The sequence below is a fragment of the Diplotaxodon limnothrissa genome, linkage group LG1, assembly GCF_057381915.1.
Source record: "Diplotaxodon limnothrissa isolate DT_005_m linkage group LG1, D_limnothrissa_male_GT1.1, whole genome shotgun sequence".
NCBI lineage: Eukaryota > Metazoa > Chordata > Actinopteri > Cichliformes > Cichlidae > Diplotaxodon > Diplotaxodon limnothrissa.
The window spans coordinates 23,399,890-23,422,222 of NC_140596.1; the positions used below are offsets into that span (position 1 = coordinate 23,399,890).

At 39.6% G+C, this 22,333-nt stretch overlaps 2 protein-coding genes across 3 annotated transcripts in view; both read left to right on the plus strand.

Moving 5' to 3' along the window:
- The window catches only part of ano5b (anoctamin 5b), a 28,921-nt gene extending 26,281 nt beyond the window's left edge, over positions 1-2,640 (plus strand). For both annotated transcript variants that reach the window (XM_085344206.1, XM_085344287.1), the window contains 5 exons: positions 475-605; positions 711-916; positions 1,037-1,215; positions 1,969-2,074; positions 2,192-2,640. In XM_085344206.1, the coding sequence (XP_085200332.1) occupies positions 475-605; positions 711-916; positions 1,037-1,215; positions 1,969-2,074; positions 2,192-2,419 (850 nt within the window). In that variant the 3' untranslated portion in view covers positions 2,420-2,640. The remainder of the gene's footprint in view (positions 1-474; positions 606-710; positions 917-1,036; positions 1,216-1,968; positions 2,075-2,191) is intronic.
- A 4,571-nt stretch (positions 2,641-7,211) lies between these two features.
- slc17a6b (solute carrier family 17 member 6b) lies at positions 7,212-20,092 on the plus strand. Its single transcript, XM_085355327.1, has 12 exons — positions 7,212-7,285; positions 9,235-9,490; positions 10,333-10,451; positions 12,131-12,245; positions 13,421-13,508; positions 13,622-13,708; positions 14,121-14,263; positions 14,461-14,610; positions 15,793-15,925; positions 16,280-16,390; positions 18,885-19,012; positions 19,751-20,092. The coding sequence occupies exons 1-12, from the start codon at positions 7,212-7,214 to the stop codon at positions 20,090-20,092; spliced, it is 1,746 nt and encodes a 581-aa protein (XP_085211453.1).
- Positions 20,093-22,333: the final 2,241 nt, after the last annotated feature.

Here is a 22,333-nt window from a genome sequence, read left to right on the forward strand (position 1 = left end):
GCTTGTTGACAGTCTTCCATCATACAGTAAATTTTCTAAAGCCTGAAAACAAAGCCCAGAGGCAGTTGGGAGAGTTTCCTCTCTTGAATTACATTAAACTGAAAAGCTGTCGTGCATTTTTTGTCCAGCCATGCTAAAAGAATTTCTGCCTATTGCAGCTTAAAAGTGTAAGTGAAGATCATTAGCTGGATTTTAAGTGCCTGGCGCATAAATGAAAGCGACTTAACAGAAAACAGTATTTATAAAAAACTAAAAAAAATCACACTTTTTACATGAACCCATGACAAAATGAAACCTTCTTGAACCTTTGAAATTGCTACAAAACAAGCAGGGACTTTAGAGGTGCTGAGGTGGTGTCTTAAACTCCCAGAGGAGAACTGCATCTTAAAATCTGCAGCTTGACGTCACCATTCTTGCTCTGAAAATCTCGTTGTGGAAAGCTCCACCATATTTTTTCCATATTTTTTTTGCTAGGTTGATGCGTAACTGGTGGAGCAGCAGAAAGGGACGTCACAACCCCGAGAACCATTACAGTCGATGGGAGCAGGATCATGTTCTGCAGAACTTCAGCCAGCTGGGCCTGTTCTACGAGTACCTAGAGATGGGTGAGATGCTTCACTAGTCTCTCTGATAAATTCAAATATCAATTAAAAAGTCACATTAAACAGGAAATGTTTAACTTGTCCTGACTGCTTTCCCTGTAATTCCAGTGATCCAGTTTGGCTTCATCACTCTCTTTGTGGCCTCTTTCCCCTTGGCCCCCCTTTTGGCCCTGTTCAACAACATCCTGGAAATCAGGGTGGACGCCTGGAAGTTCACCACCCAGTTTAGGCGACCAGTGGCATCCAAGGCTCGAAACATCGGAGCATGGCAGGAGATCCTAAATTCAGTGGCCATCTTGTCTGTTGTTACCAATGTGAGTTTTTTTTCCCCTTTCATCGCATTTAAAATGAGGTTAAACTTCATGAGATAGTGCTTACGTATCAGCCTGGAAATAAGCTTCAGAAACAACTTTTTGTGGTCCCTTTTCTTCCAGGCTTTCATCATGGCCTTCACCTCAGACATGATCCCCCGTATGGTGTACCTGTATGCCTACAGCAACAGTACCAGCATGAAGGGCTACATCAACAGCAGCCTGTCAGAATACAGAATACCGATACGACCACAAAATATGACTGAGGACAACTGGTTTCGTCACTTCAATACGACCTGCAGGTATTAGAGCTGAAAGAAGCTCTTTAGATATTTTCAGCATATTTAAAGCATTAATAAATATCCTTTACAAAATATTGGTAGAATGAGTTAACCAATGAAAGTCATTGCAAGACTCTGCAGTTCGTGCCTGTCAATGGAGTGTTTTAGGATCTTTCATCTGAGATTCAGGCTCACTAATCTTACAGTGTTGTTTCCAGCTGCTACATGCAGCAATTGGTGGTGAAAAGGCTTTCGTGAGGCAAAAATCAGAGTAAATATTTGGCATTCTCACTGACTGTAGATGAGTACTAATGTTGTGTTTACATGTTAGCAAACATAACTTTTATGAAAGGCATTTCATCAAACTTGTCAGTTAGGTTCAAATTACTGTTTGCATAGATCTACGTACTTTTCAGTTTATTCATGTTTCTGTCTGTTATGGGAGCCTTATTGTACACTCACTGGTAACTTCATTAGGCACACACTGCTAGCAGCATATTGAACCCTCTTTCGACTTAAGAATTGCCTTATTTCTTCATGGTTGGCTGGAAAAGTTCCTCAGAGATGTTGGTTCACATTGACATGACAGCTTCTGTAGCCCATTCACTTCAATTTATAAGGTTCTTCTGCAAGCATTGGTGGTGTATCGAGTGGTTATTTGAGTTAGTTTCCCCCAGAGATGTCAAACACTGGATATTTTCTCATTTTCAGACCATTCTCTGCAAACCCTTGAAATTTTTGCATGTGACGCCGCTCTCTTGTTGGTCTGTACAGATACCGTGACTACCGGCACCCTCCAGGCCACAAGAACGAGTACACTCACACCATGCAGTTCTGGCACATCCTGGCAGCCAAAATGGCCTTCATTATTATCATGGAAGTAAGACAAAATACACTTTTCCCTCACACGTTCCTCACTCGTAAAAATAAATAAATAAATAATAACCTGAATTAATGTTGCAAAGTGATGATATCTTTACCAACGCTCTCTTTGCAGCATGTGGTCTTTGTGGTGAAGTTCTTTACTGCGTGGATGATCCCAGACGTCCCGTCAGATGTGAAGGCGCGCATCAAGCGAGAACGATACCTGATTCAAGAACACCTGCATAACTACGAGGTGGAAAGGCTCAAACTGCAGCTGAGTGCCAGCTTCATCACAGAGCCGCAAACTTCGGAAACGTCGTTGACGCCAGACAAACACGAAGTGCTTTCTGAGTGCCTGTAGCACCTGCGTCGCACCTCCAGCTAACCAAGCCGAGGGCGGACATGTCTGTGTATTCTCTTCTCCCTGAGAACAGCCATATGCAAGGGCTTCTGTCTTTGAATTCAAAACGCTATTTGTTTCATTTTGGATGGACAATAAAGCCTTCCACATTATACTCCTATGTTAGGAAACGCATAGATACAGCATTTAAAATCCAGTGCAGTATAACATTTTATTTTCCTTAAAATCAGCTTCTTTTGCAGACGAAGCGTTCATTTTCCATAAAAACTGTATTTACATTCATCTTTCTTTGTCATAAAAGCATAATCTCTGTGTTTTCTGATACAGTTAAGGTTTGTTTTCTTGAATGTGTGACAGTGGGTTTGATTCCTCTTTAAAGAGCTGACTGTGACGTCAATTTAGTATTCTGCATGCTAGTCTTTGATGAGAATGAAGGACTGAATATTTAGTCAGTTGTGAATGTAGAAAACACTCATGCTTACAAATATTTAAAAACATATGCGAGATGAAACACAAGTCAACTGGCGGTGCTTCCTCGGACAGCTTCACCATGATTAGTTTTTTATTTTTATTTTAATAGGTAGCTACATAACAATATGTCTACTGATCTACAGCCGAGCTAGTAGACTATGAGTTTCATTGTTTGAGTGTTTATTATATGTAGAAAAAAGCTCTTTAAAACTGTGCATTTGAAAACCAAGTACCTCCATCACACTGCAGTAACACTGTAACAATCAGATGTGTGGTGTTTTTCCACTCACTCTGACCTGAGTTAGCGACAGAAATAATGCGTTAAGACAGCAGCTGCAGGCTCGTGTCTGATCTTCTGCTTGTATTACCAAGTTGCTGCGGGACCAATTGTAAAGTTTCTCTAAAAACAAACAAACAAACAAAATAGACTACATGAAGAACATGTTGTCAGGGCACTGGACAGATCATGTGTTGGTTTTACTTTTCCCCGTTTATACAATAAATGGCCAACTTTTAGTTTTCAACTTTCACATTAGTTATGTCACCACATATTATTAATCGTCCAACCGCAAGCTGAGAACTATACAGGAAGCAGATCTTCTTGTAGCCTGGTGGGGATATGTATGAGTAACATGAAATGGTTTTAGTAACCAGCTCATTAACTATAGCTGACGTCTAAGTGCTGCTGTAGATATAAAGATGCTGTTTTTTTAAGGGGCTATAGTGCAATTAATTTATTGATCCATTTCTGCCCTGTGGCCTGAAGCATTTGTGTTTAGAGTTACTATTTTTATGCTTTTACATTTGCCTATAAAAGACCTTGCAGCATTTGGGTTCTTTCTTTTAGATCAGGGGTCCCCAATCTCAGTCCACGAGGGCCAGTGTCCCTGCAGGTTTTAGATGTCTTCTTGATCCATCACAGATTTAAATGGATAAATGACCTCCTCAACATGTCCTGAAGTTCTCCAGAGGCCTGGTAATGAACTAATCATGTGATTCAGGTGTGTTGACCCAGGGTGAGATCTAAAACCTGGAGGGACACCGGCCCTCGTGGACTGGGATTGGGGACCCCTGTTTTAGATTGTCCTCTTCATCACCTCGTAACTGGCCAAGAAGCAGTGTTAGCTCAGACAGCTCTTCCACCACACTAATGAAAAATAAGACTCCTGCTTTACATTTTACATTGTAGCAAGCGTCTGATTGATTATTTTTTTAATAAGTTGATCATTTGTCATATAGAGTGCGTATAAATCTGTTATGCTTTTTTAGGTTTCCGTGTTTGTGCTTTAACTTCTTACAGTAAAGCGGCTGATGCAATCAGCAGGATATATCTGACAGTCGACACTCACTCCAGTCTCAGGATTTAAAATCTTTCAGTGTCTGTTGAGCATGACTGTTTACTGAGGCGTGCAAAATCCCGCAACATCCATGATGGACTTCCCAACAAACGAATGCCTTAAACATCTGTCTTAATTTGTTTTTGTATGGTTTTTTTTAAAGAAAAAAAATTCCTATCTGTTTCTCAACATCTGTTGCATAGTATTTGTTACTGCTGCAAACTATGTGCAGTGTACCAGTTTTGTGCATGAACTGTGATCATGTAAATATTTTGTCAGTATCAATATGTAAGTTTTCTGTCGACTGTTGAACAGGAACTTATTAAAATTGTTAAAATTCCCAATAAATAAAGAAAAGTCATTTTTTGTTGGAGCTTTATTTTCAATTACAATAAGACACCCAGCGCATCTATGTTTTGCATCTTTCTCCAACATAAAGATCTCATCCAACTTTATTTTAAGATCACGTTTTTCTCCACAGAAAAACATCTGTACAATTTAAACAAGCTTAACAGTTAATATTTGGCACAACCACCTTTATTCTTCAACACAGCCTGAACTCTCTTAAGCTGCTTTTTAGTCATTTCTTTAAGTAGTCTTCAGGAATAGTTCTCCTGTTTTCTTGAAGGACATTCAAAGCTCTGCCTTTTTCTGTATTTTGTGTCAAGATGATCCAACACTGCTTCGGTAATGTTGATGTCCAGGCTCTGCAGAGGCTGATCTATGACTGACAGTGCTCCATTTTGTGTTTTTATATATTTGCTGAAAATACTTTGTCCTTAATGAGGCTCCACTGTGTTTTACAGACTGACCTGTAAATATTCAAGACAATTTGAACTAAAATTGTCAAATCTGGATTCATTGGTCCATCAGACCTCTCGCTGCTGATTTTCAGTCCAGTCCTTGTGTAATGTGGAATACCTCAGCCTTTCCTCTCTGTTTCCCTCTCTTATGGTTTTTACAGCCACCTTTCCATTAAAACCATGTCTGGTGAGGCTTCTGTGAACTGTGGATGAATCAACTGAAGGGCTGAATGCATCTCTCACGTCTGCTGATTTTTTTCCCTATATCTTAAAGACATAACTTTCAGATGCTGTTCATCAGTGGTTTTTAGTCCATTTCTCTTGTCCTCCCCTTGTCCAGTTTCTTGATTTTTTTTAAGGAAACTTTTTTCTAAGGTTTTTATAGCTCTTTGGGGAATCACCTTGTTGATAAATAAGTACAGTTTTATCCCTGTCAAACTGTGTTATTGTCAGCATTTTTCATATATTCAACTGAAGAAAGGGGAACAAATTCTGTGTTTTTGTGTCAGGCTACTTGTAACAAAGTGTCTCAAGATAGAATATATCTCTGGTTCTTTGCTGAGTTGTCTGTTATATGTAGACAACTCACTGGTTCATCACTTGGTTTAGGCGGCTTTTATGCTTGAATGTTAACAACAAAGAAACACTCGAACGAAAGTCTTGCTCCTTTGAAACGTGTGTGCACTTTCATCAGGTCAGTGTAAGAACTATGCACACTGTTGCTCCGGCACATCAGTGAAGACAAACCCAGTTTTTGAATAATGACTTCAGGAGAAGCCAAATATAAACTATTATACAAATGCAATATAAATACAAAAATCTAACAACAGACACACAAAATATGCACGAATAATCTCAAAGATTGTCACACAAAAGTTTCAGACTGCTATTTTCAACCACCAGGTGTCGCCCCATACCAACAAATAAAAAGAGCCTGGTCGCTTCCCCCAGGTTATTTGACTGTGAATAAAATAAGATCTTCGTATTAAAGCATATTATTATTATTATTATTATTATTATTATTATTATTATTATTATTATTATTATTATTATTATTATTCGACGTATGCTTTTGAGAAAGATTTCTTTTTAATTATTCTAAGATTTTCTTCATGCTTCTGTGGGAAGATGTGGTTGTCAAGGAGAGGAAAACCGGGGAGACGGCTAAATTATTGATGGATTCCTGCGTTGAGGAGCTTTTTGGAGGGCAGCACTGGGATGGGTGGGGGAGATCCACTCCTGTTCCATTGGTTTCCATAGCACCGCCCTCAGGAGAACTGCAGCTCTCATATGTACTGTTGCTGTTAATATTCGTTTTTTCTTCAAAGTGTTAAAAAACACAAGTTGATATAAAATAGCTTCATTTAGTTTCACATTTCAGCTGATAAATAAAGAGACCGATTGAGCTATAAAGCAGTTCCTTTTCTTCCCCTCACTATTTTTTTTTATTTGCTATTAGACACAGGCTCATTTAGCCTTTATAGCGTCTATATATAAATATATAGACATGGCGTTTGTGGGCATGTTGTGTTTTGCGTGTGGCCTTTATTTGGGCTGAGCAGCTGGCCAGATGTTTGGACGCGGAGCGTTGCTGTCGCTGACCTCGGTGCTGAACGCGACGTCAGATGAACCTGCGCTCACCACAGGAGACACGATACAGCCTCACTCGCTCTTTGATTTATTGAAGCCACTCCAAACGCCCACTCCCGCTTTCTGAACTTTAACTTTTGTTTTGTTGGATTTTTTTTTTTTATTATTTCATATCCATCATTCATTAGCTCTGTTTCTCCCCCCTCTCTCTTTCCTTTTTGGGTGCGAAGAGAGATCCATATCGCTCCACGACGCCGGCTATCAATTTTTTCGCTCGCTTTCGTCGTGATGGCACTTGGCTTGGCTACTGTACGCCAGGCAGGAGATGAGTTGGTGGTGGATGAAGGCGAACTGCTCGCTTGATCCCCCCTTTTTACACCAGGCTCTTTTCGCCTCTGCGCTTTCAGCCTAGCGCTGAGAATTATTCCCGGCTGTTGGATCGTCGCCTTCCTTGTGGGCTCATTTTTTTTCTCGTAATTTCGTTTGTTGTTTTCCTTGCAGCCGCTGCAGTCCAGCCATCCTGCGCTGTAACATGACGCCTGAACAGTAAAACAAATATTGAGAAAACAGGCCTGCATTCAGAAACTGGATATGGAGTCAGTAAAGACGAAAGCAACGGCGGGGGTGAAGGAATTTGCGGGGAAGACCCTGGGTCATATGTACAGGTAAGGACGGGCTCTTCTTTTTGTGGGTAAATCTGGACAACAGCGCGTTTGAAACCGTCTGAGCCCAAAATGCGATTATTTGTATGCTGGATTTTAACAAGGCACGACGTGTGGGTCCAGAGGGCACCCAGCACTGTCTCACAACTTACAGGGATGCTTAGTCACGCCTCTAGAAGAAAATAAGAAAATTCTCTCTCTCTCTCTCTCTCTCTCTGTGTGTGTGTGTGTGTGTGTGTGTGTGTGTGTGTGTGTGTGTGTGTGTGTGTGTGTGTGTGTTGCTGGCAAGGGTATGGATGCCACTAGATCCTGATGCAGGGGCCTGCACATGAATCTGATTGGCAGATTAGGTTAAAGAGGACGCGCAGGCCGCGCGAGAAATTTGTGGGACTCCACTCGTGATTTTTAAAGCATTTCACGATGTCGTTATAACCAAATAAAAGGAAATTCTATTCATTTGAATCATTTTAATCTACAGCTATCACTTTGATTAATTCAGCACCTCGATATGTGTGTGTGTCTTTTCTTTAATGTTGATGTTTGGTGATTTAAAAAACCCGTTTTATTTATTTTGTATTTATTTTTGAGTGTTCAGCAGAATAAATGCGTTTTTAGACTTCCCGCTATATTCACATCGGGCCTATTCCCTTGCGAATTCATCTTCTCCGCCTTACATACCCTTGCACCGAGTGCTTGCTCAAATCTGCAGGAGAAATGGAATTAAACCGACTTTCGTTAAACATCAGTGGCTCTCTGTATCCTCTCTGGCTTTACCCCCTGAACCAGGTCTTACGTTTCACCCCAAATACACGCATTTAATTCTAATATTCTGCTGTCCCTTTTATTTAACTTGGAATGTCTTCATTCGTTTGCAGAGACGGAGATTTACATGTTTTGATAACATTTTAGATTTAGACAATTAACTGATTGCGACAAACGCGATTTTCCTGGACAGAAAAAATTAATACATAAAAAAGAAAAGCACGAGGAGTTTGAGGAAAGCCCACAGACGGGTTGTCTGCAGGCTGGAGCTGTTGCTCGGTCCCTGAATGCTAATGAGTGTGAAAGCGAGCTGGGTGCTGCAATGCGGTACAGTCAGGGGCATATTCGACTTAATTCTGCTCTACAAGGGGAACCTTCATTCTCGTTTCCCATTAGAAGCTTTCCCCTCCTATTGGAGCAAATAAAAGCATCAAATTTATTTTTTTAATTCGTTGCAGGAGTCGTCTGACTAAAGCCTCACAGACATGCTGTCCTCAGTGTGAATAAATGCTCTCCATAATGTAAATACATCACAGAGGCCTAAACCTCCCACTACCTCTCTCTCATTATGGTGATTCTACAGGAAATGCTTCCAGGATTTACTTGACTGTTTGACAAGACGTCTCAAACAGTATCCTGGTCACACCCACACACACACACACACCCACACACACACCCACACACACACACACATACTCCCAAGCACCCAGCCCCTACTAAAATATTCATGCTAAATGGAAATATTAATGGGCCTCCATGAAAGAAAGAAAAAAATCTGTTGTTTTTATAAATTTGAGAATCTTAATTTCATGTGGTGTTAGTTGGATCCGCAGACAGTGTTATTCTTAAGCGGTAGAAATCAAGATAACTGGACTTTTGTGGTTAGTGAAGAAGTTTCACCTCCCATCCAAGAGAGTCCCAGGTATTTACCCTGTGGACAAAGGGTGGGTTAGATCCTCCTCCAAAGGGACAACCCCATTAGACAATAAATACCTGGGACTCTCCATCAGTTTTCAGAACGAAAAAAAACCCCAAAACTCTTGGATGTGGATGAGGTATGAAATCTCTCCATGAACCTTAAAAAAGAAAGAAAGAATCCCAGTTGGCTTTATTTCAATCGCCTAAGACTGCCATGACCTGGATGAGTGAGGATCCACACAGACAGAGTTATCACCCCCTGGTTGTTGCAGGGTTATAGAAAGGAGGCAGAAAACCGGGGAAGTGATCGAGCTCACGGAGGATGGAAGGCCACGGGAGGCCGCTGAGAAGAAACCCCCGCTGTGCGACTGCAAGTGCTTCGGCCTGCCCCGCCGCTACATTATCGCCATCATGAGCGGCCTGGGCTTCTGCATCTCCTTCGGCATCCGATGCAACCTGGGCGTGGCCATAGTGGGCATGGTCAACAACAGCACGGTTCACCAGAACGGCAAGATCATCATCAAAGAGGTGTGGCAAAGCGAGCGAGCGAGTACATCGTGTACAGACGAGGCACATCATGGCACATGGTTATTAAAACGAGTTTCTCTGCACATGATAAATGAGAAACACATAAAGGCCTTCTATTGCTGGCACACTAGGCCGTGAAATAGCCCCCCTCTAAGTTTAAATGAACCACGGTAGTCATTTCTACAGAGCTTTACATCTGTGTGCAGGGAAAGTAAAAATGCGCCAGAGATGCTCCTGATTTAAATGGCACCAGGCCTCCACAGCTTACACAGGATATTCTTAGGATTAAATAGCATACATTGATGGTTCAATAAGATTTAAGATCAGTAGCGTCACTGTTTCCTGTGTATGGTGTAATAAATTACGTAGAACAGTGTCAGTGTCATGATGTAAAAGCCAGTCTTTTTCTTAAAGGGATATTACATACAAAAGGTGCATTAAAAATGTCTGAATATTTCGAACAATTTCTATAAAACATGTATTTAGTATTCATCCTGACCCCTATATTATACAACTGCATTATCTCAAATTTCGTCCAATATTCGTCTTTACCAAGAAAGCCAAACTGTTACACATAACTAGCTTGCTTTATATTATTTTTTTACGGGAAAATTAGGTGCTTTAGTAATCGGATCAATGAAAATCCAGTCGAAATAAACACATGCAGGCCTTTATTAAAAAGGCCCCCGTTTAGATTTATTCTTCGATAGAGTAAATTCGTTCATTTCTTGGTTAATTAGCCACAATAGAGCTCACATGCAACACATGTACGTTTTTCCAAAGCGCATAGGCCACTTGTTCATTTTAACTCCACTGTTTTTGTTTTCCATATTATCTGCCAGAAAGCCAAGTTCAACTGGGATCCAGAGACGGTGGGAATGATTCACGGATCTTTTTTCTGGGGCTATATCGTGACACAAATCCCGGGAGGATATATATCCTCCAGGCTGGCAGCGAACAGGTAGGCGGCACCTCCCCTGAATTACCATAAATACGACACAGCTATATTCAGTCGGCAGATTTTCGTGATTTGGTGTTGGGTATTAAAAGAATTGTTTGAACAATTGGCGTGACTTTCGTTTCCTCTTACTCCCTTTGTCTATTCATTTCTATATTTGCAATTTTTATCAACAGTGGGAAAACAAAAAACCCGTTCAGGCGGGGAGTGGAATAAAATCACCTCCGATTAAAAAGAATAGTAAAACCAAATACAGCCAAAAGCAGGCATAAAAATATCCGTGTCTGAACTGTGAAACGGATGAGCAGGTCACGGTTATATGCAGAGCATCTCTGCACAAAGGGAGCAGACAGTCTGCAGATCTGAAGTGATGCAGAGCTGCAGGGAGGGCACTGGGCTGGCAGGCCTGCAGCTCCTGGTGTCAGGGCTTTCTGCCACCTGTTAATGAGCTCCCTTGGGGGAGCCGGGTCTAATCTGTCGCTCTCTCAGGGCATGGATACCAGACCCGGTCCTGTCGCCAAAGGCTTTAATTCACATGAGCACTGCCAAATGCGTCAGTCATTATAATTACGTTAAACTGCAGAGACTGTATGCTGTCATATCAACAACACGGCACACATTTTAGTGGATGGACGTTGATATGGTACCAAACATTTCTCATCCAATCATTTTGCTCAAATAAAACGGAAAATTGTTTTTTTTTAATGATATTTTTGTGATATTTTTATTTAGGGCCCGCGACTTTTACAATCGTATCTCCCTGCAGTCCGTTTGTGTGATTGACACGAGGATGTAAGCGAATCAATCGGTCTCGTGCTCAACACTAGTCTCCACCGGATTAGGGCTTGTCCCCCCACGTGCGGAGGAGAGGGGCGGGGGAGTGTGGGACGTGACAAAAATGAGAAATAGCTGTGTGTTCGGCCTTGCTCTGCTTGCTCACCTGCTCCCTCCTAAAAATAAAGATGGAAAAATATGGCCTATCTATAAAATAAAAATAAAATAAAATAGCGATAATAAAAGCATTCCTGTTTCTACAACCTTCCATGTAAGCTTTCAGAATAAGCAGTGCTAGGGCTAAATTTAACAGCCTGATGAATAATTAGCCTGCATGAATCTTTTCTCCCCCGAGTTATAATGCAGAGCAGTCATCGGTTAATTGTCCTCTTCGCTCTCGGTCAGCGTCAAAACTAAAATTAAACGCCATTCTTCAGGAGAAACACGTCTCGAGCTGTACGAAAGCGAAAACGGTTGCTAAGCGACACGTGACGTGGTCATTTACGGGGTGTTGCTACTTCAAATATTCATTTACATGACGTCAAAGAGCGCGTGTAAGGCAGAGCCAATCAAATCCGAGGACCGGCGAACAGCCCTGCATCCTCCTCAGGTGCAGTGATGGTTTAAAGCTGAAATGGAAGGTTTCGGCTTTTTCCAGCAAAACAAAGTAAAAACAAAGAGATTTAAAATTACCATTGGAAGTAACACATACTATTTTTTGTTTGTTTTATGGATTTGCTTTACTATGAGTGTCTGGAAAAAACCGGGCAATGTTCACCCAAAAAGCACGCTGTCGACTGTTGTGATACTTGATTAATAAAATGTGTTGCCATACGTTCAGCACAGTTAATAATGAGGCGATTTGCTATGATTGAAATTTAAAACGCTGGTCATTGTGATATTTTCAGGGTATTTGGTGCAGCCATCGTCCTCACCTCCACTCTCAACATGTTCATTCCCTCGGCTGCCCGAGTCCACTATGGGTGTGTCATATTTGTCAGGATATTACAAGGACTGGTGGAGGTAAGACACTGTCAGAGGTGCGTCACAGCAGTCTATGTTTTATTTTATGTTATTTTATTTTATTTTTATTGTGTGCATGAATAAAAAAATCAGCAATGAATTTATTCTCTCACTTTATTCGCTCACTGTATAATTTTAGTTCCCGAGAGAATAAAGAGTATGGCGTGCAGTTCAATGAAATGCGAGATGCACTGTATTGATCCAGTCCACTCCAACTGGTTCCATGGCTTTGTCCAGCTCATTTTTCTTTCCTTTATTGTGCCTTTTTGTGCCTGAATACAAACAACAGTAAAGTGATCCTGCAGAGATGGATAATGGGGAAAATGTTGATTTGCAGAGGGATATCAATCCTCCTGGCTTTGTAGTGAAATTAGACACTCATGTTGATGAAATATACCTATTGGAGTAAAAAACATGGAGGGCTTATAATGCAGTTCTCACATGGGCTATAAAGTCTGTTGCGATAGATATAAACATACAAAGATACAGCTTTTCCTGGACATATAAACACGTGGTAATGTACACAGTTAATTTCCTTAAAGACCAGCAGGCCCTACTGTAAGGAAGCCTGCAGACTGGATTTAAAATCAGTGAAGTTTGTTCAAATTAGAGGCTGATTAGCATTTAATGTCTGCAGGCCTGTTTTGCTTCTTGAACAGCTCATCAGGTCATCACGGTGCTGAGCTGTTTGTTCATGGTAATTACAAGGGCGAAAATGTTAATTTTGATTACTTATGACATGTCTATTGGTTCAGATTCAAGTCTAACTGGGTATTCCAGATGGACGTTTAACACATCCTAAACCTGAAAATATCTGTATTCATATACATATAATAATACATCTGTATAATAATTTAATTATGCTTTGGTCTAGAAATCCTGAAAGCCTTTCCTGTTATAATAGTATTCATACAGTAGCCTACAAAACAAGTGCAAGATAATGAAAGTACATGCTCTGCAATTGTGCCATTGTTCAAATTTTGCAATATTTTTCACACAGACCATATAGATTGGCTACATTTATATAATCCCTCTGGCCTCTGGGAGACAAGAGTACATGCATCTCTATAACAACAATAGCTTAGAAGAACAGGCCAAAGTGCAGAGAGTTTCACTGATGATTATTGTTTTACTGTAACAAATGAAAACAGACTGTTCCTTGTGGTTGGCTTTAGGGAGTGACCTACCCAGCCTGTCATGGGATCTGGAGTAAATGGGCGCCGCCATTAGAAAGGAGTCGTCTGGCCACCCTCTCATTCTGTGGTAAATACTTTTGTTTCTGTTTCTCCTTCTAGATACAGATATGATTTGTTAAACTTTACTTTACCTTGATGATGTCTGTCCTTGCAAGCACTGAATCGCTTTCTCCTTGCCAGGCTCCTATGCTGGTGCTGTGATTGCGATGCCTCTGGCTGGGGTCTTGGTTCAGTATACAGGATGGTCCTCAGTGTTCTATGTCTACGGTAAGACTGTAAGATTCAGTGAGGGACTGCATGGGATAGGCATGCATATTGATACAAAAAGAACTGGAGATAAATTTTTATATATGAAAAATACATGTAGGTTATAAATGTAACTGTTTTTAAGCTTGGCGAAAAACTAAGAGACTTCAGTGAAAGTCAAATGGATTTAGCCAGGCAGACTATGTATTGATTTCCCCCCCCCCCCCTGATGTTTTGGTGTGTCAATAAATAACCCCCATGTCTTTCTCTGTGGACTGGATACAGTTAGCTTTCCTGTCTGGCTTTTATTCTCTCAGGCATTTTAGAAAGATCAGGCTGCCAGAGTCTCTGCATGTGCTTACTGCTGAGGTCAAAATTAGTTGCAATGCTTCTTCTGTACACCTTCTGACTTGTAATTTGTCCATACAAACAGGATGCTTTGGCATCTTCTGGTATATGTTCTGGATCTTGGTGTCTTATGAGAGCCCTGCTGAACATCCAACCATCACTGATGAGGAACGCTGCTACATTGAGGAGAGCATTGGAGAGAGTGCCAAGCTAACGGGACCTGCAGAGGTGAGGGGACACCAAAAACGTCAAAAACCTGGGCTTAAGTAACCTCACAAAATACCCCGTTTTTAGCCCATTTTTATTTATTTATTTTTTTGTAAGAAGCATTACAAAAATATGAACACAGTTCCAGAAACTGTCAGTCAGGCAAAGCTCTTTACCTTCATGTGAACACAACCATCATTTTTCTTAATCTTTTCCAGAAATTCAAGACACCCTGGAGGAAGTTCTTCACCTCTATGCCTGTCTATGCAATTATTGTGGCCAACTTCTGCAGGAGCTGGACATTTTACCTGCTGCTGATTAGCCAGCCTGCATATTTTGAAGAAGTGTTTGGTTTTGAGATAAGCAAGGTGAGCTTACAAAAAATGTCACAAGACAACCAAAAAAAGAAAAAAAAAGAATAGAGACATGAAAGATTAAAGTCGTAAAGAAAACCCCTCACCACTCAGATTCAGTCTGTTTAAAGCTGAGAGTGACGCTTTGCTCTTGGACAGATTCATTGATTTATTATGAGAATCAGTGTGAGTGCAGCTGGTGGCCAATAGTTCTCTCTCATGAACTGATACACATCATAACAAAGTGATGCAATATACATTTCCACTATATATCCATGCTTATCTTTTAAGGCCTGTGTGAACTTTTTCAGATGATGGAATAAAAAAACACATCAAAGCAACTGTAACTTCAACAGGTTTAAATTTAAAAAACAAAATGCACTGTAGTTATTTTATATATTGCACAGAATCTCTTAGAGCAAGGATGTCAAGGTCATTTTACATTAAGGGCCACAAACAATCCACTTTAATCTTAAATGGGCCTGGTGAGTGAAACGTTTAATTATGTGGGGATTAAATTACATATTTAATCCCTGCGATATATTAATATGAGATAAAGAAGTGCAATTTCAACAGGATGTGTCAGTTTTTCTACATGATATTGTAGGTCAGTGCCGGGAATGTCCTGTAGTTTTAAAACATTGTTTTTTTGTCAATTGATGAAAATTTTACTTGTTTTTAACTGAAATTTCTATATTAGACAGTAAACAACTAGAACTTTTCAGTAATTTAATTGTTTATCTTTTAATTAACTACTTTGGTGTAGCATGAATGGCTGTGGGGAGGTCTTTATCAACAGAAAAAGGTGTAAAATGTAGAAATATACAGTAAAAATTCCAAAGATTTATGCCATTCATCTTATTTTAGTGACTTTCAAATCAGAAATTTGTTATTTGCTCTATAAGACCAATATATGCTCAAAGTGTGTTTGAGTTTGATCCTTATTAGCTGCTCATTCCCTCAAACATTCATTTGACAAAGTATGAAAATGCATTAAAAACAGGGATATTTTCTATTTTCTGCTCAGCTACTTTGAATAAGTGAGAAAATACGAATAATGAAAAATATAGAATGTCCTAAATTGTAGAGCCTTTTAAAAATTAATGGAGAAACATCTTCAAAAGTATAAATCTTCATCTATTATACTGGCATTCAGCTGTGCATCTAATTTTATTGATTTTCTGTATGGGACTTTAGGTCGGTGCACTTTCTGCCCTCCCCCACTTGGTGATGACCATCATTGTGCCCATTGGTGGCCAGCTGGCCGACTACCTGCGCAGCAAGAACATCCTGACAACTACCACTGTCAGGAAAATCATGAACTGCGGAGGTGAGAAGTCTGAACCGAGGATGAAATCAAAAATTTCCACACCTCTCTTTGCACGGCTGCAGGGTGTTATTTTGATGGTGTCAGATCCATAGTGTTGTTTTTAAGGTGCTCTTAACGGCCAGCTGGGCTGCAGAGATGGTTTTGTTTATATTTTTTGGTAAAAATCTATCTGCTCAATACTTCAGTACACGGGTTGACTCACTGATTGTGACTGTGCATTGATTTCATATCTGACACTTGTGTAATTGAGTGCAGATCATGTATCACGCTTAATTCAATTGGCACCACAATGACCAACTGCCCGTGGGCTTTGTCTGTGCTTGTGTGTGTGACACTACTGTCTCTCCCTGCCAGGATTTGGCATGGAGGCCACATTGCTACTGGTGGTAGGATATTCCCACAGCAAAGGGGTGGCGATCTCCTTCCTCGTGCTTGCAGTGGGCTTCAGTGGATTTGCTATATCAGGTTAGTAGGCGTAAAAAGATCAGAATATATGTGGTATGAAACAAGATGTAAATTAAAAGTGATTAAATAATGTCATCACTGTTTAGATTTAGCTTTATTTCATTTAATGTTTAATGATTTGGGGCTTCAGTGAAAAGGATAACAAGCTAGACAAAGAATAAATATACTTGTAAGCAACACTTGGTGCTACTGCACTGCTTTTTGAGACAATTTATAAAATGACCCAGAGCTTACAAAGAAAGTGTGCACTTTTTTAACATTAATACAGCAGCAATCAGCTGCCCTTTATGGACAAAGTATTGGGCCAAGCCTCTTAATCCTTCAATTCAGGTATTTTTATTTGTTTATCCTTTATGTAATCAGAAAGTCCTTTCAGATTAGCATCTCCTTTTTTTTAGGGGAGTCCTGCCCAAGAAGGCCCACCATTACAATGTTACACTGTTTCAAATTAATAATAAAACATAACATCAACATACATAAAACAAGTCATAGTCAAAATAATACAAGGACAAGCTGGAGAATGCTCTGAACTCACATAGGGCGACAAAATCATTCCACTTCAATGTGCTCTGACGGTCATTCTATGACCAAGGTGCAAAACAAGAGAGCGCTGTTCTACCCAGTTCAGACAAATGCAACCCAGTTACCACAGGAGTGGTCCTCTTCAGTCCTCTTTACAAGTGAACGACTGGGTCATTCTGAAGTGCTCAGTGCACAGTACTGTAATATAACGTTACCACAGCAAAAAGGCAGTTTATGAAATTTCTTCCCTCCTAGTTCTTCTATGAACAACTGTTAAGTGGGATTATTGCAAAGTGGAAGTATTTAGGAACCACAGCAACTGAGCCACAAAGTGTCAGACCACGTAAAGTTACAGAGTGGTGTTGACACTCTAGTAGGCGCTCTTTTGAGGCACATCATCAAGCCCAACCGATGTTCAAGGGGGTGTTAATTATATTAATAATAAAAGCCAATATTACGTATTTGCCACCTTGCCACCATATTGTATCAACATTTTTAACGGCAAATAAAAATAAAATCCTAAAGAAGAGATGAGAGAAAAACCCTTTGATCACTCAGCAAGGACACAACAAACACCTAACTCAAGCTTAATCGGGCAGAATGCAAAAGAGTGATTAATGACTTGCTTTGATAACAGACGGCATATATTTTAAAACTACATTGTTGGGTTATCTTAGTGAGGACTCATAAATAACTACACATAACAGTTGTTAGGAAACTCCTGTAACAAAAATAAATAGCAGCCGAACAAATATATATATGCCTAATATCAGTCTAGATACTGCTATGTATGATGTTAAAGGCAGCTCGGTACTTTTTGTCTATATAATATATGTACAGTAAGGATTTGATGGAGCCATTGCATGCTCAGCAGAGATCATAGTGACACTCCCTCTGTGCGTGTTGTATTACAATTTATGTGCCTTTGTTTCCATTCAGGTCAGTTTCAGAGTCTGTTCTTTGTTTCACCTCAATCTCAAATTTGAATTTTGTCCGAAATAATTGTCATTCAGTTTGTTTTTAAGACTACCATAGGCTGGCAGTTGTGGCTTTGAGTTTTTCAGAATCAGAATCAGAATCCTCTATTGATCCCTAGGGGAAATTATTTTTTGTTACAGTGCCTTTTGGACTTTATTTACAACTTCTTGGTTGAATGAGGCATAAAATAAGACGACGTGTGACAGATGTGCTGATTTGTTTTGGTATTAAATGCTGTTGCTCTGTGTTCTATATTTGATGCTAGAGCTAGAAGACTAGCATACCACAATGAGTAGAACCAGGAGAAACAGCGAGTGTGGCTTTCTCCAGCGTTTTAAAAATAAAACAAGCATTTATGAAGCTAATTAACACATCATATCGTGTCTATTTAATTCATAATAAATAAAAGTGTTTATTTATTATTTCTTAGCTAAGTACAGACTTCAAGTTGGATATTTGGACAAAAAGACTATAAAAATGACCTTTTTCCATGGAAATTATCCATAATTAGAAAGCTGTGGAGAGTAAAAGTAGAAATTTAATTTCATTAATGATCCTAAACCTTTAGGCCAGCTATTCATTCAACAGCTGTTGTCATGTTTATGCTCAGTTATAGAAGCTGCAGATATCTGTGACTACGTGCAAAATCAGTTTCTTGCTGGTGTTCTCCAGCTTTCTCCAAGAGTGTTTAATAATTCAGTGCTAGCTGTCTCGGGAGACTTGCCAGGCAGGCGGCGTGCAGCAGCTCACGAGGACACTTACTCATTCAGCTAGTCAGAGTGGGGGAGGAGGTCGTGTGGCGAGTTGGTGCCTATTTCTGCAACAAGATGGTCACCATTTGTGCTACTTTTATCTGTAACTGTGTCATGCATCAGTTGCCTTTTATACTTTACTCATAGCATTTGCCCTTTCTGTATCAAACTGGCCTTTAAATTATGTTAACCAGGCTTGTAGCTCACAAAGATAAAATCTTTTGTTGTTGTTTTGCTGTCAGGCTTCAATGTCAATCACCTGGATATTGCTCCGCGTTATGCCAGTATCCTAATGGGCATCTCTAATGGTGTGGGCACCTTATCTGGCATGGTGTGCCCGCTGATTGTTGGTGCTATGACAAAGCACAAGGTAAGGGCTTTTCCTCCAAATGTGACAGAATCATGAAAATCATACATTTCAAATGTGTGCAAAAATTAACAAATAACTCTGAAGTTTACTTTAATTTTCCCTGCTTGACATTAAAAAGCATACAGCATACCTTTCATTAATGGTTTCTGGCAACATTTGCATAAACAGTTAAAGAAATAACAGCATGTTATACATTTGCTGTAAAAGTACAGAGAAATTATACTTCACCCAGACATTTACAAATTCAATTCAATTCAGTTTTATTTATACATGAACAAAATCGCACTACAGTTACCTCGAGGCGTTTTGTCTTCTAAGGTAAAGACAATAACAATAAGAGAGAAATGGCCTAAATCTGCATGCAGTGACCTTGTAGTTTTTTTCACGTAGCTATATGAGTATACTATATATGTATTACTATATATGAGTAAACTCTAGAAATGTCTTGATTATCTATTATTTATTTAAATAAATAAGACTAAGACCATCCCTCTGGGAGCTAGCCCACAAAAGTATAACTTGCTTTTACTTGTACTTCTCGGTAGCAAGTATTGTTTTCTACATGGACTGATGTCATTTCTACACATAATTTGATGTGTGCAGCCACAGATTTACAAAGTAGACACCTTTTAAATATTTCTCCAATACTCTGCTCCAAGGTCACAAATAATAAACAGGCAAATTGTTGGTATGATCAGCGTATTTATGAAAACACTATTTTTTTTCTTCCCTCTTCAGACCAGAGAGGAGTGGCAGTATGTATTCCTCATAGCCTCCTTGGTGCATTATGGAGGCGTGATCTTCTACGGCCTTTTTGCATCAGGAGAAAAACAGCCGTGGGCTGACCCGGAACTGACCAGTGAGGAGAAGTGTGGCTTCATTGATGAGGACGAGCTGGCAGAAGAAACAGGTGACATCACTCAGAGCTACGGTGCTTTCGGAGGACCAGCCAAGACATATGGTGCAACCACACAGGTGAATGGAGGCTGGGCTGCCAGCTGGGAGAAGACAGAGGAGTATGTCCAGGAAGAAGCACAGGGAGGAGGCTATGGATACAGGCAGGATGAGGGATACTCCTAAACCAAACACGCACTCACTGATATATGAGTAGGTTTATTTTCCTGAGTGTCAGATTTAGTCTTAAAATGATCTACAAATGATAAACAAGAAAACCTACAATCCGTTGTCGTATTGATTGCACAAATTCTAAAGAAAACAAATAAAAAATGTAAAAAAAAAAAAAAAAGATCAACTCAATGTTAAAATGAGATCATATAAATAACTAAAGCTATTTGATTAATAGAGGTGTAACACATATCAAATTGGCAGTCTGTTAACGTATTATTATGCATATTAATGATAGATATATTTATTTGGAGTCCAACTGTGTATAAACATGAACATTTTCATCCCATCAGCTAAGGTTTCCTGACCACACTGAAGCCTGTAGAAGTACATAGAAGCTGACCCTTATTAATCAAATGAACAAGTACAGTACAATGTCCTCCAAGCCAGCCATCTCAGTGTGTGAATATGTCACTGCACAATATTGTAAACAGAAACTAGACACTCTCTTGGTATAGATCGTACTCTCTCTCTCCTGAATGCACTCGCAGTCGTGTGTCCTTTTTAATGCACATTACTTTTGATTTCTCATCACCAGCCTCTGTGTGTCTTGAACATGGAAGCGACCTGGTGTGGAGGCTTGTAAAGCGGCATTGTAACTTGTGATGCTCATTTAGTTACACATGCAAACGATAAAAAAAGAAGTGTCCTATCTGTAATTCCTTTTGTGACCCTGTACTGCTGCAGTTGAGCGTTTTTTTGTGTGTGTTTGCAGCCCAACACATCTTAGCAGTGTAGTGAAGGAATTAAGCCGCTCCCATTGTAATACTCAGCATCACCGTCATGCCACTTAGAATGTAACTGTACCAATGCATTGTTTTAAAGATTTATCTAAAATAAAACATATATGAAAGAAATATTGTATGAATTCAGATATAGCTGGATCACAATAGTTATTGTCATATAAGACCTTATCAAGGGTTTGTGCAATGGAAAGTCTTTGGGGACCAACCAAAACAAGTATGAGAGCCTTACTATTATAGAACTGCAAAATTAATATTATTTAAAAAGAGAAGAATAAATAATAATAAGAGATATTTAGAAATTTTAACAAACGGATGCATGAGGACATTTGAATGCATCATATTAAAAACTCCTGAAAGATTCATGTTTCCTCACAGCATCTATTAAGATTTTAACACAGAGGTTTAATCAGATTTGACTGACAGTAACTAAGCAATCCTTCACTACATAAATGTTGTAATGTTGCCCTTTTGTTCCCCAGCTGAACCCCGCACACATAAATCCGTCATCTTACAAGAGTGAGAAAAATGCAGGTGTTCAAAGCAAGAGGTAAAAATTGTTTACAAACATTCCCCCCAAAAAGTATTTGTATGTTAACATACAGTATATTTTCACTTTTCATGAGATTCAGCAAAACGGGAGATTTCTATTTATATGGATGGAAAACCAAAAGCAGCACTACAGAAAGGAGGCAGTTTATGCACTGATAAACAGTGTGGACGTCTGACTTATCGAAAGTGTTTTAGAGTCAGAATTAGACAGAAATGCAAGACAACCCAGAACCATCTGTTTGTCCTCAGTCTGCACTCACACTGACGAGATCTGAAGGGGGTACATTTTCTTTATTTTGTCTCAAGTTGGCACTTCACAGTGTAGATGTGTGTGGCTGTGTATTTATGCATGGAACAAAGTGAAATGTGTAGTGTGTCCTTTTTTAACGTTTCTTTTTTCTTCCAAAGTTTTTCGTCTTCGTCTCTGAAACTGTTACTGTTGCTTCAATTTCTTTGCACAATTTACCAAAGGTGAAAAGCTGAGCTGGGTTTTAGCTGGAAGTCAAACATTTTTAAGGTAGTACAGACCATCAGCAGTGAGGTTCCAGCATATTGGACCTTCAGTGTGCAGGTGGCACCAAACATTACTCAGTGTACAAAGCAATAAATCCATAGTAACAGTTCTGGTCAGACATCATGAACACTCATTGTGTAACTGTTTTTTTTTTTTTTTAAAAAAGGCATTTGTTAAACATGTCGTGTTTTTTGTGATAACAAATGTAGAAAATAAACACTTGTAAAGAAAAATATGTAAAAAAAAATTACATTTATAAAATATTGTACTAGAGTCCAACGCAAACGTCTTTGACAACACGAAAAGTCTAAGGAGTTTGTGAAGGGGCTGCTCACCAGATGAGAATGATAAACTGAGCTCTGCCTGAGTGGCAAATGCTCTTCCTCT

What these genes read in the sequence shown, in the direction of transcription:
- slc17a6b (XM_085355327.1), top strand. Translation starts at nt 7,212, where the DNA reads ATGGAGTCAGTAAAGACGAAAGCAACGGCGGGGGTGAAGGAATTTGCG. An exon ending in ACCCTGGGTCATATGTACAG is followed by an intron (nt 7,286 to 9,234) that starts GTAAGGACGGGC and finishes TGGTTGTTGCAG; the next exon opens with GGTTATAGAAAGGAGGCAGA. An exon ending in CAGTGGATTTGCTATATCAG is followed by an intron (nt 16,391 to 18,884) that starts GTTAGTAGGCGT and finishes TTTTGCTGTCAG; the next exon opens with GCTTCAATGTCAATCACCTG.